The following is a 14563-nucleotide window of genomic DNA, read 5'->3' on the forward strand; positions in this document are numbered from 1 at the left end:
ATTAGTAACTAGTTGACCAACGGCACTCACTGCATAATCCTTATTGGAATTGCATCTATATGGAGGGAAGTATGCAGTGAAATACCTCAAGGTTCTGTCTCAATATCTTCATCAATGATTTAGATGAGGGGATATAAGGAGAACTCATCAAATCTAGAGATGATATCAAGCTGGGGGGGAATAGCCAATATCCCAGAAAGTAGGTCAAAATACAAAAGAATCTTGACAGACTTGAACACTGGGCTCTGTCTAACAAAATGACATTCAATAATGAGGAAAATAAGGTTTTACAATTAGGGAAGAAAATCCAAATGCACAGATATATAATAGGTGGTACTTGGCTCAGTAGTAATTACTGTGAATCAAAACCACATGAAGCGTTAGTACCACCTTATAATGCCTTGATAGGACCACACTTGGAATACGTTTGATTGCCATGATACAAAAAGGTGTTGAGACTCTAGAAAGAGTGCAGCGAAGAGCAATAAAGATGATTAGGGGACTGGAGGCTAAAACAGTTGAATAGTTGCAGGAATGTGCAGGTTGTCTAGTCCTAAGAAGTGACATGATATGTGTTTCAATATTTGAAGGGCTGCCACAAAAAAGTGGTGGTCTTATTCTCCAAAGTACCTGAAGACTAGACAAGAAAAATGAATGGAAATTAATCAAGGAGAGAACAAACCTAAAAACAGAACAATTGACCAGTGGAGTGGTTTGCCTTCAGAAGTTATGGATACTCCAACACTGGAGGTTTTTAAGAAGAGATTGGACAGCCATTTGTCTGAAATGGTATAGGGTTTCCTGCTTGAGCAGAGAGTTGGACAAGAACACCTCCATGGTCTCTTCCAACTCTATTATTCTGTTAAGCGCTATAATTTTTCTTGTGCTGATGCATGTAAGGAATATAACTGTTTTAAAGGGAATGCTTTTTGCACGTTGGTATATATCAAGAGGAGTTAATTCAGAATTTTGTTGTTGCTTTTCACTATTCATTTTTCTGCCAGATTCTGCCAGCAGTCAAAAGCTGCTTTTCTTCTACCTCACTTCCCTAACCTGCTTCCAGTTTGCTTGATTTTGAAATAGCTAATTCAAAATTCAAAATATTGTTATCCAAATTGTGTTAATGATAATTACTATTTAAGATTTTCCTTTTGTCAATGTTGCAAGGATAAGCCAATCAGTTCTATCCAGAAAGAGAGAAGGTGGAATTATAATTGATATTGAGGTTGGCTGATTGGTGCAATGAAATCAGTTTCCCCAGCACAAACAGACAAAACACACACATATTATCTTCTTCCCTTAGGCAGACAAAGGTGAAAAGATGAATAGATGCATCCAAATGTAGAGAACAATGATTATCAAAACATTTGACCTGACTGATGAAATTTAACTGATTTGATGCTTACCTTTTCCTGATGGGAAGAAGCAGTCCATTTCTACACTGCTCCGGGAATGGGAGATGCAGAGAGCACTGCTGGGGACCAGACCTTCTTGAGGTGGACTCCTTTCTGTGGTCCGTACCAGGCACCAGCCTGGCCGTTCACTTGGCCTTTCGAGTAACTCCACCGTCTGTCCCACCTGAATACTCAGTTCACTGATGTGACTGGCAACAAAGTCTTGCAGCACCACAGTTAGTTCACATCCTCCAGACAGCTATGAGGAAAAAAGAAGAAAGTAAGAGAAGTAGTAGAGTACATTTGACTGAATATATCAATATCTTAATGAGGTGCTGTTAATGAGCCTAGCTGTTAAGATGCTGGGTTTGTAGATCAGAAGGTAGGCAGTTCAAGACCCAAGGATCATATGATGGGGTGAGCTTCCGTTCCTGCCTCAGCATCTACTAACCTAACAGTTTGAATGCAAGTAGATAAATAGGTACCAGTTCAGTGGGAAAGTAACTGCATTCCATGTCCCTTGGCATATAGTCATATCAGCCCATGGGCCTGGAAACTTCTTTGCACAGCCCTAAGGTAAGACACGTTGATGAGCACAATCCTCTGGAGTCTAACATGACTGGACAGGGGAAAGCTTTACCTTTTTTAAACAACATATTAGGTTACTACTGAACCTTGATTTCCAACTTCCTGCTCACTTCTTTAAAAAAAATTAATTTGATTGTTTAGAGCAGAGCTGTCAAACGTCCGGCCTGCAGGCCAGATGCATCATGTATGAACCACACCCATGCCCGGTTTAGCAAAGGGGGAAAAAGTCCCGATACGTCATGTGACGCTGCCATGACGACGTGAGTTTGACACCCCTGGTTTAGAGTAAGCATTCAAATTCAGTCTTGTGTGGTGTGCCAGCCCTTTCTGAAATATAATCCATTGCAGCCAAATATCTCTCTTGCCAAGGTGGATATGCCAAGGTTATGGAACCACTTCTGTCACAAAATGCATGCTGCCAAGTGTCCTCCAACACCTTAGGACTCGCAAACAATGTCAGCTCCAACTGCTGTAGTCACACAGCTTAACTAAAAAAAAACAACAGTTGATCAGTATGCCACCTGTTATTTGTGGTTTGTAATTATTTTGAATCTACCAGTCTGCCCCCTTCCCTATCTAAGTGTTGCACAGGCCTAATTTAGAATTAGCGCTAATTATGAGTTACAAACCAAGTTGGATGTTATTTGCTGTAGTTTTTCCACATTCTGTGGCTTCTAAATCCTACTCGAATAGATCATTTGCTATCAACTATCAGTGATCTGGGCCAAATCAGAAGTAATGAGGAACTACTATCAGCGAACACTACTCTGGGTGGAAAACTGAATGCTATTACTTCAAGAGATTTGAACCTTCTGACTTTCATATATCATTACCAACAAGGTATTTATTTTTCTTCTTTGCTAAATGCCACTTAAGGTATAGGTTGACCTATGAGTTTAGCTCATTTGGATTCCAGCCAGATTAATTATACTGATATTCACCAAGTACAGGAAGTAGTTTCTAGCAGCTACAAGAAAATTCTTTGGATAATTAATTTTCATTATAACAGTGAGGCAGCATTTCTAACCTCCCTGAAAGAATCCCAAGCTTTCCTTTCAGTTCATTTCAACAATCTGTTGAGTAGTAAATGTGTTAATGAATAGCGTGAGTCAGAATCTCAGGGTTTGCTCATGTTGAGGGAAAAAAAATGAGTTTTTTAACAGATTTATTCCAATGTTGTTGAATTTCCATGTTTCTATACGAAATGATACTGTTTTAGAAACTGTTTTCCCCTCTATCAGTGATTAATTACATTGACCACCAGGAGACACAGTGTTACTGGTTTCATCATTATTGGGAGTCATTAGATATGGGTAGCAGGATGTTGTTTTATGGAATTGAGCTCACATAAATCTGCACTTTAGGTGACTTTATATAGTGCATCAGCTTTAGGAATTATTCATGTCATAGTACTCAGTTGTTTCAGGAAAGGTTTTTTAGAAGGGTTTGATAGTTTCTGTCAATAACTCTTCATTATGGGCTCATATAGTGCATATTATTAGTTTTTTCCACATTCAATTGCTGAGAAGTTCTGTTTTCTTTATCCCTATTTGTGGGCTTCTGTAAAGGACATAGAGAATGGTCTTGAAAGACAGAAGGAAGAGCTGTTACCAAGGCAACACAGACAAATGTAGCTTGAAGCTACACAAAGAAACTAAAGTCTCTCTCTTTCTCTCTCTCTCACACACACACACGCACGCACGCACACACGCACACATGCACTTCACTCAAAGACAAAGGCAGGGGACAGGGAAAAGATATTCAGACTTGCAAAATTTTGTTACTACAGCGGTTAAAATAAAAGTTCCTGTCCTATATACCATTGGTTTCTTAGTATGGTTGCTGGCAGCTTCTCATATATGATTGGTTCACCACTACTAGCTGTGCTGGACATACACTGAATATGAGGGAATTTACTCTCAGGTAAGCACCATGTATGTGTATATCGGGCTACACTCGTAGTTCCTACACAACTTTATTTATTTATGGATCGTATGTATATGGCCACTCATCTCATAAGGGATAACTGTGGTGTACAGCACGCAGTCATAATATCCAATTTTAATTTTTTTCAAAAAGCACCAAAAATGTAATATCATTAGAAAAGGCTAAGAGAGAGCATCGAATTGCACACAATGGAGCCACCTAATCAAACCAGCATTCCATTATGACCCTCAAGGCCTATGGACACAATCAAGTTTTTATGGCTGTCCGGAAGGTTAGGAGAGATAAGGCCACTCTCACATCAGAGAGAATGATGTTATATAAGGTGGATGCCACAGCAGAATAGGCTCACCTCTGGCCCTGTCAAGCATCAGGGAGATTCAGGCAGTTCAAATCAGTATAACGATTTATTGTAAACTTAAGCTGCCTACAAGAACCTGACTAACAATTAAGAGAAATGAGATAAGAGAGGCATTCAAGGTGGGCTGGACTTAGATTTCTTGTGGGCGCACAAGGACTTGTGATTTATAATGACTCCTCCCTCAGGCTCAGCCTGGTCATCTCCTGCAGTTCGTGTCAGATATTTGATTTGATTTCATTTGATTTATTGCATTTCTATGCCGCCCTATTCCCAGAGGGACTCAGGACGGCTCACAAACCAAAGTAAGGGGGGGGGGGATACAAACAGGAGGAAAAACAACGGACAAACAACTACAAACAATTAAAAAAAAACACTCAACAACCACACAATTCGAGCGGGGGCGGGGAACCCGTCAGCCCCAAGCCTGTCGGAACAACCAAGTTTTAAGGGCTTTGCGGAAAGCCTGAAGGGTGGTGAGGGTCCGAATCTCCACGGGGAGCTCGTTCCAGAGGGCCGGAGCAGCCACAGAGAAGGCCCTCCACCGGGTGGTAGCCGATCGGCATTGGCCAGTAGATGGAATTCGGAGGAGGCCTAATCTGTGGGATCTAATAGGTCTGTTGGAGGTAATTGGCAGCAGGCGGTCTCTCAAGTACCCAGGTCCAATACCATGAAGGGCTTTATAAGTGACAACTAGCACCTTGAAGCGTATCCGAAGACCAATAGGCAGCCAGTGCAGCTCGCGGAGGATAGGTGTGATGTGGGTGTACCGGGGTGCACCCACAATTGCTTGCGCGGCTGCATTCTGGACAAGCTGAAGTCTCCGAATGCTCTTCAAGGGCTGCCCCATGTAGAGCGCATTGCAGTAGTCCAGTCTTGAGGTCACAAGGGCACAAATGACTGATGCAAGGGCCTCCCGATTCAGGTAGGGACGCAATTGGTGCACCAGGCGAACCTGGGCAAATGCCCCCATGGTCACAGCCGACAAATGGTGTTCTAAAGTCAGCTCTGGGTCCAGGAGGACTCCCAAATTGCGAACCCTGTCTGAGGGGCGTACAGTTTGATCCCCCAGCCTGAGAGATGGAATACTTGGCCAATTGTTGGGAGGGAAACACACCAGCCACTCAGTCTTGTCTGGATTGAGTGCAAGCTTGTTAACCCCCATCCAGACCCTAACAGCCTCCAGGCACTGACACATCACGTCAACCGCTTCACTGAGTTGGCACGGGGCGGACAGATACAACTGCGTATCATCCGCATACTGGTGGTATTTTATCCCGTGCCGTCGAATGATCTCACCCAGCGGATTCATGTAGATGTTAAACAGGAGGGGGCCAGGACCGAACCCTGCGGCACCCCATACTTCAGGGGCCTAGGGGTCGATCTCTGCCCTCCAACTAACACCGACTGCGACCTATCCGAGAGGTAAGAGGAGAACCACCGAAGGACGGTGCCTCCCACCCTCACCTCACGTAATCGTCGCAGAAGGATACCATGGTCGATGGTATCGAAGGCCGCTGAGAGGTCAAGGAGCACTAGGATGGAGGCATGACCCCCGTCCCTGGCTCTCCAGAGATCATCGGTCAGTGCGACCAAAGCAGTTTCCGTGCTGTAGCCAGGCCTGAATCCAGACTGAAACGAGTCTAGATAATCAGTTTCATCCAAGGACCGCTGGACCTGAGAGGCCACCACTTTCTCGACAACCTTCCACAAAGGGGAGGTTGGAGACTGGACAATAGTTGTTTAAGATGGCTGGATCCAAAGATGGTTTCTTCAGGAGGGGTCTCACCACCGCCACCTTTAATGCGGGGGGAAAGGGAGGCGACAACTATCGCCTGGATCCAACCCCGTGTCACCTCCCTGCTGTTCCCAACCAGCCAGGAGGGACATGGGTCCAGCGCACAAGTGGAGGCACTCACAGCTCCCCTGGCCTTGTCCACTTCCTCAGGAGTAACGAGTTGAAAATCAATCCAGAGATGTCGCTCCAGATTCTCCCCTGGTGCCTCGGCTGGCTCTGCGCAATTGGAGTCCAGGTCCGTCCGAAGCCGAGCAACTTTATCCGCGAGAAATTGGACGTATTCCTCAGCTCTACCTTGCAAAGGATCGCTCATATCCCTCCTATTCAGGAGGGAACGGGTTATCCTAAACAAGGCGGCTGGGCGTGACTCAGCGGAAGCTATCAGAGCGGCAATGTGAGTTCTTTTTGACGTCCGTATTGCCCGGAGGTAAGCTCTGATGCAGGATTTTAATAGTGCTTGGTCTGACTCGGACTTACTGGATCTCCAGCAGTGCTCTAGGCGTCTCTTTTGGCGCTTCATCTCCCGGAGTTCCTCAGTGAACCAAGGAGCCCTCCTGGATCCACTGCCTCAGATCGGCCGTAAAGGCGCAATCCGGTTGAGAGCCTCTGACGCTGCTGAGTTCCAAGCAGCAACCAGGATCTCCGCCGGACTGCGGGCGAGAGTATCAGGAACAACCCCAAGTGCCGTCTGAAAGCCCAAAGGGTCCATAAGGCGCCTGGGGTGGAACCACCTAATCAGTTCCTCCTCCCTACAGTGGGGTGTTGGCCTCCGAAAGTCAAGCCTCAGTAGGAAGTGGTCCGACCATGATAGGGGCAAGATCTCACTACCCCTCAAACCAAGATCACAGCTCCACTGCTCCGAGAGGAATACGAGGTCGAGCGTGTGACCCACCAAGTGAGTCGGGCCTCGGATTACCTGTGTCAAGCCCATGGCTGTCATGGAAGCCATGAACTCCTGCGCTCCATCAGAGTGCTCGCCGAGCGAAGGCAAATTAAAGTCCCCCAGCACTATAAGCCTGGGGAACTCAATTGCCAGCTCAGCTACTGACTCGAGGAGCGAGGGGAGGGCTGTTGCAACACTGTTGGGAGGCAGGTACGTTAACAACAAGCCCACTTGACCCTCGAGGTCCAACTTCACCAGCAAGGACTCACACCCGACAAGCTCCGGAGCAGGGATCCTACGAGGAACTAGAGACACTCGGATAACAATAGCCACACCCCCACCCCTTCTCTGGGGTCGCGGCTGATGAAGCACCTGAAAACCCTCTGGGCACATCTCAGTGAGGAGGACTCCTACCTCCGGGCCCAGCCAGGTTTCAGTGATACATGCCAGGTCTGCCCTCTCGTCTAAAATTAGGTCCCGGACGAGAGGAGCCTTGTGAACCACAGACCTGGCATTTAGCGACAACAGCCTGAGACCAGGGTCCTGATTACTCACGCCATCTGGCCTTGGAGTGGGACTAGAAGGGCCGGAAGGAGGGATCTCTGTGACGTAGGGAACCCTCCTTCCCCGGTAATGGCTAGCCCTAAAGTCCCCGCCATATCTGCCCCTCCCTGTTAAGACCGTAATGCTCCGGCCCACTCCCGTGTCCATGGTCCCTCCACCCACCCTCATAGCCCCCGCATTCTCCGGTAGGCCCTTCGAATCAGACATCCTGAGGCTGGGATTAGGCCCAGGCCCCCCTGGCACTTCTGCAGAGCACTCAGTGCAGGGGGTACCCGGTTGAAGTCCCAGCCTACTCAGACATACACAGTCACACAACCAATCACTCCCTACTAACAGTTTAAAAACACAAAAAATTACAATAATAATAGGAGTTAAAAAGTGGGCACACCCATCAACAATCACACCATACACACCTCATTCATAAAATGCGGAGAGACTAAAAATTGCACAGATCTTAGATGGAACAAAAATGAGGAGAGGGAGGGAGAGGTACTCTGCTCCTCTCCCTTCCTATGGCAGTTAAGTTGGCTAAAATGGTTGAGAACCCAGCCACAGTCCACAGAGGGTATGCAGAGGGGGAGGGTAGTGTTTCCCTCCTCTGGTAAGGCTGAAAAAGTCCCAAGAGTCTAAGGCGGTTAAGGGGAGCAGAGGACCTTCCTACGCACAGTGGGCATCCCCGTTTGTCCACAAACCAAGGCACTGTAGTAGATGGAATTGGATAAGTGCTATTCAAGATGGCATTAGTATTCCCAGGGCAATTGCAGCTCATGATAGTCAAAACAGCTAAGATAGCTGAGATAGCAAGATATAAATCCTTACAGATATGACTTACAACCTACCTCTTCTGTCAACCCAAATGGGGCAGGAGATGTAATTGGAAAGTGGTGGTGCTTCAAATAATGCAGCCCCATGCCACAAAGGGCATTAAGATTAAAAAAAAACCAGCAACTTGAATTGAGCCACATGTTACGAAATGCAAAGAAAAAAGTCTGTCTGCCAAGTATGCATTTTTCATACACTTTCATAATTTTATGATAAAAAATTGCTGACAATGAAAAATTAACATTACACAAGTAAACGTTCCTTGCCATATGAATATCCACTAACATTTATTCATTTTCCTTAACATCTTTTTCCAGGGCAACCACATAACTCTGTCCAATAAAAGGAGTTAATGTTAATGTGTAACTGAGCAAAAGCAAACAAAAAAAAATTGTGCAGAGTGATGGATATGACAGGTAGGAAATATCTCACGTTGCCAGTATTGTAAAATCTAATGAGTTTTTCAGCCAACACCAAGATCGAATACTATAACAATGGACAACAAAAATGGCATTTTAAAAAATAGGCTACAGAAGCTTTTCCCAACCTGAGTACTTTCTAGCTATGTGGGCTTCAACCTCCAGAATTTTCAGCAAAGGCCTTACTAGCTGAAAAATTGTAATTCATCTTTCTGGAACTTCTGAAAGGCTAGTCTTAATAAAATAGGTGGAGGTGCTAGAGCAAAGATTTTCTGCCAAATATTCTACCCTTTTGTAAACATTCATTTAGTGACCATTCAAAGTTACAAAGACAGTGCAAATAAGTGACTTATAGCCTGTCACTTATAACTGTTGCAGCATTCCCATGGTCACGTGATCAAAATTCAGGCGCTTGACATGTATTCATGACAGTTGCACTGTCCTGTGGTCATGTGATCAGTATTTGTAATCTTCCCAGCCGCCTCCCAACAATAAAGTCTATGGAGGAAGCCAGATTCACTTAATGACTGCATGATTCACTTAACAATTGCAGTGATTCACTTAACAGCTGGGGGGAAAATATTGTAAAATGAGGCAAAACTCATTTAACAACTGTCTTGCTTGACAACAGAAATTTTGGTCTTATGTTGAGCACTACCTGTATTTATTTTTATAACATGATTTGCTTTCATAAAAGTCAATTACCATTTTTGTCATGGCATTGTATGAAGTCAAATTATTAGAGCTTTTAAAAAAACTAGTAGATTTTCATATATCCTGCAGCAAGCAAAACTAGAAAAAAAGGAAAGTCTTTTGGCAGATCTGGATTCAAGGATAGGACGTACTATAATAAAAGCTGTTATATTTAGTGTAAGCTATTGTGCTTGAAAATGCTTACTATAATCACTGAAAATAAATACAAAATATTATCCAATTACATCACAACTAGCCAAATATCTATGTCTAGTTAGTATTAGCTTTTTCATGTTCTGTGTAAATATATCCTGCATAAAGTAATCTGTGGGAATGTTAAACAACATTGTGAAGATGGTTGCATAAATAAGTTTATTTAAATAAGAAACTTGTTTCCTTTTTCACAAACCCAATACAGTTTATTCCTTTTATTTATCACTCAGAGAAAAGAATTGTTACAGGTAGTGAGAAAATCTAGGTAAAGTATAAAATATACAAGATATCTTATTCACTAAATATTGCCTAAATCTGTAAAAACATTATTCCTAAATACTTAAGAAGAACTCTCCAATCAGATTAAAGCAAAATATTTCCTGAATATCAGCACAAACTTTCAATTTTTGTTAACTGCCAGTGTTATTTAGTGGGATCATGTAACTGAGAGAAGGTGAACAGAAGAGACCAGGGCATCTACAAATGATTAAAAAAATACTTTTTCATATCTAAATAGGAAGATCAGATGAGTATCTGTTGAGAAAGATCATGTTTTCTATCCCATTTAGATGGAAGCAGGGAAAGCAAAAGAAACTTGATCGCTGAATATTGTGGGAGGACTGTCAAATGCCCTTTGATTTTCTTGCTCCCACTTGAGTGAAAGAACAAAAAGCAAGATAAAATTTCTCGGTAAACATTGCATAATAATTCTTAACCTGATGTTGTGAAATATGTTAATAAAAACTTTAGAGAAATTTGTTTTATTTATTTCAGAATGTTAGTTAACATTTAAAAACATAATTCAAGGGAGGGAATAATGAAAAACAGTTTTACTGTAAATTAAAAACATCATATCCATTTTATCCTTCCTGATGTACAGTATAAATTTGGAAAAGCTGTCCATATGGCCAGGGAGAAGCCTAAACATTGGGGCATTTAGAGACCTGCCTTATATTTAGTGCATTATCTATAGTATGCATGCATGTAAAAAGGGAGGAAGAAGTATTTAGGTATGTTTGTTGCCTTGAATTATTTATAAAATAAACTTTATAAATAAATATATATTTTCTGTGTCCTAAGATTACTAAATTTTACATTTCTGTTCCACATTCCTGACATGAGATAGGTGAATATTAACGAATTTAATATCACACATTACATATAGACATTTTAAAAAACTAATAACTAAAAGGTACCTTGTATTGGATATGGTGATGTCAGGAAATTTGAGAGCCACTTTGGTTTAGTGGTTAAGGCACCAAGCTAGAAACCTGGAGTCTGTGAGTTCTAGTTGTGTCTTAGGCATGAAAGTCAGCTAGGTGATTTTGTCACCTTGTCACTCTTGTTTAGCCCAATCCACCTTACAACAGGGTTGTTGTTATGATGAAAATGGGAGGAGGGAGGCATATTAGTATGGTCACTGCCCTGATTTATAAAAATAATACAGGAGTATAAATAAAAATAATATATTATATTATAGGAAAGATTAAATCATACAAAGTTCCTATAGGGCACCACATTCATGTATAATATTAGCTCTATTGTATTGTGGCAGTTTTAATAAATTTAATTTAGCGTTTACATAGTAAGAACCCAACATTCATCAGATTCTGGGTATTGATACTTATCTGTATTTAAAGCAAGGGAAACATGGACCAGTAAAACGTTTATTAGACCAGCTTTCCATGATTTCCACTAGCCAAGATTTCTTAAGCATAACAAATCATCATCATGAGAGAGGAAGAGAAATCAGCAGTTTTGTTGCTGTCAGAAAGAAGAGAAAATAGCAATGAAGAATGTTGGTGTGTAATAAATCAAATGAGGATACAGACATTAGGAGAGAGTCTGTTTCTTTACTCACTTAATAAGCATCTTTCAGTGTACCAGATTGCTTAGATAGATTACAGTTCATCAGGAGCCCTTAATAGACCTTCACATCCTGTCTGCTGTGTTCTGGACTGATGTAGGCTGTCTCTGTACACATTGCATCCGCTAGAGCAGATTTGCCCTAAGATATTTTTCTTAATTTCAGATACAGATTAAAAAGAAAACACATGTACATATCTCCTCAGAACAGTGATATGCACTCTTGTTCAGAAAGGTTTCAGAAGTGTAATGTTTTGTGATTTGTATTTTCTCTTTTTTTTTCTTTTTCTACTTTTTAAAAAATCTTTTCTATTTTCCTGTACTGTAGGGGGAAAAATAGAATAGCAGCAAGCAATTCAATTTCACCAAATTCCATGACTTTAATGATGGTGGAATTCTCATAAGTTTATCATATTACAGCGCAAATTATCATGCCTATTTATAATATTGCTGGGTTAATGATAATTAATGATAATTATCAAAATGTGGCTTGTGATATGGTTTCAGAATTAATCAGATTTACTATACTACATATTTAGTTATGCAGGCTCCAAGGTGATAGATCAACCCTCATTTTTATAGGGAATAAATAAACTGGATTTGATATTTCCTAGGAGATACAAGTGAATACAAGTGGATTTTGTGGCCATGGAACTTCATATAAATCTCAAAAATATTACTGAAAAAAATAAATTGAAATAGAAACCTAATTTGTTTGATATCACCAAGTTAATAGCTTTCATTGAATACAGATAGTGAGCATCCTTGAGCAAGAAAAAATCAATTCTAAAGATTTAAAATAAAATCATATTGGATGAGCTCAAATTATTTTTAGTGTAATTCCTTCATTTAAAAATAATAGAGCAGATATTTTTGGGGGAACTAGTTTTAGCCTTAATTTGAAGTGATTAAATTATACATAAACCAGATGGTTCTTAAAGCAAGTTTACTTTTGCTCCTTGGCAGAAATATCTTTCAATCTTTTATAAGGCTATTTCCCCTTTTATTAATGTTATTGATTAATGTTATTAATATTATTTTGACACAAAGAATGACTAAAGTAAGTTTCACTTCATGGTTCATTGGAGTGATCTTATAAAGAAGTCTTGAAATAACATTGTTGATGAATTTACTCAAAAAGAATGAAAACTGTTAAATTTGCTAGTTATCACTTGGAAAATACTAGTGAGTGTACTGATCTCACTGGTTTTAAAAAAATCTAAGCACTATTTGCTGGGCCAGTGAATAATGAATGTTTATCTCACCAGTCAGTTTCCTAAAATACATGGTAAAACATGCAAATATTCTGCAACTGTCAGCCACCAAAAGTGTTATGTGCAGAAACCATGAGCTCCATTCAAATTTTGCTCTTGTTATCTGTTCAACATGATTAGATGGCAGGTAGGAAATGAACTCAATTCTCAATTCTTAAGTTATTGTCGGGAAACATGTTGATTCCTCTTGATTCACTGTAGTTATCACCTGAGACTACCTATTATCTTTAGGTCTCACGACTTCCCTTTTACATTCCTTTCATGTATTTAGACACTTTAATTTTCAGCCTTTCTATCTGCACTCCTTCCCTCCTTCCCTCCCCCCCTCTCTCTCACTCACACACACACACACACACACACACCCCACATCTCACTATCCAAAGCAACTCTGAACAGTTTACAATGCAGTAAAAATATAAATATAAAAATATATACAAATATTAATTATATAGAACATGTAAAATATTGCTGTGAACAAGATATCAACCGTTCAGTGTGCTATCCAAAAAAATACAACAACTTCTTGTATACTATAGTAGTTTATTTTTGTACCATGATGGTATGGTCTTTCATTGAATCCTGAAACTAAGATGATCAGAACACAAGCCACAAAGATAAAGAAGACAGTTAAAAAATAAAAAATAAATAAGCTGTTAACTTACAATCTAATTATTAGCTAGATGTTAAAATGTTTTGTTCACCTGCAAAGAAAGTAAAAGTGAAACAGAAGAAATTGTAGTTGCAAAGTGCAAAGATCTGTACCAGAAACCTCCATAAAGAAGATTAATTAATCTTCTGTAGCAAAGCTTATGAATTCCTTACCAATCAAAATTATACCAGTCAAAATAAACTTAAAACATTATACTAAAACTATTTTTTCAAATTATCCCACCTGATTTTATCATATCAATGCATGGAAAATGAGAAGTCCTTACTCTCCTGATCTTGAACAGGTGTGTTCCAGACAAAATAAATGTTTAAATGGCATTGTCAACTTGACGTCATTGTTACTGGGCTGACAATATGTTTCCATGACAAATCTGAAATTGATCTATTATTTTGTTCATTACTAAGAACTTCTCAAGATTAGCTCTTTTTTCCATACTTGTCTGCATGTCACACAATTACTAAATTGGCTGAGTGCCCAATGGGAAAATTAACTTCTTTTTTCATGAGCTTTGATAAAATAAACCATAGCAGTTGGAGGATCTCTTGTTCTAGGTTTCCATAGTCCCTGGTGGACCTACTCTTTGTGATCTACAAATCCATAATATTCAAAAACTCTTGGCAACATCCTTATTGACAAAGAAAATCTTATTATTAAAAGGAATGCCCTTTGGAAATGTACCAATTTATTAACCCTTTGATGCATAATTAGCAAAGCTAGCAAACAGAGCTTATAATATCTAGAAGATGTTTGAACTTTTTGTGATAGATATTTCACAAGGATTATGAAAATATATGCTTTATTAGGATGTTTCAAAGTAGCATAATTTATGTTTTATAGCTGTGGATAACAAAAAGTGGGTTAGAACAAGATTTTGGGTAGCTTTCACATTCTCCTATCTACCCCCTCATAACTACAGTTCTCCGCCTTGATATTTTTTTAATCCCAATAATAAAATGTTGGGTGCAGCACATTGAGAAGATATGATCTCTCATTTCACAATACATGCTTCATCTCTGTGAGCTTTATCTCTTTGAACTGTTGAACAACTCTGTGAACCATTTGTCTGGGATAGTACAA

The 14563-nt window shown here is 40.5% G+C and overlaps 1 protein-coding gene across 1 annotated transcript in view; it reads right to left on the minus strand.

Moving 5' to 3' along the window:
• The window catches only part of KALRN (kalirin RhoGEF kinase), a gene marked incomplete at its 5' end in the record, with an annotated part of 302460 nt that overhangs the window by 102930 nt on the left and 184967 nt on the right, over nucleotides 1-14563 (minus strand). Inside the window, 1 exon segment of the mRNA XM_032209049.1 lies at nucleotides 1407-1653. Within this exon segment, the coding sequence (XP_032064940.1) occupies nucleotides 1407-1653 (247 nt within the window).

Source organism: Thamnophis elegans, chromosome 1 (genome assembly GCF_009769535.1).
Source record: "Thamnophis elegans isolate rThaEle1 chromosome 1, rThaEle1.pri, whole genome shotgun sequence".
In the NCBI taxonomy this organism is placed as follows: domain Eukaryota; kingdom Metazoa; phylum Chordata; class Lepidosauria; order Squamata; family Colubridae; genus Thamnophis; species Thamnophis elegans.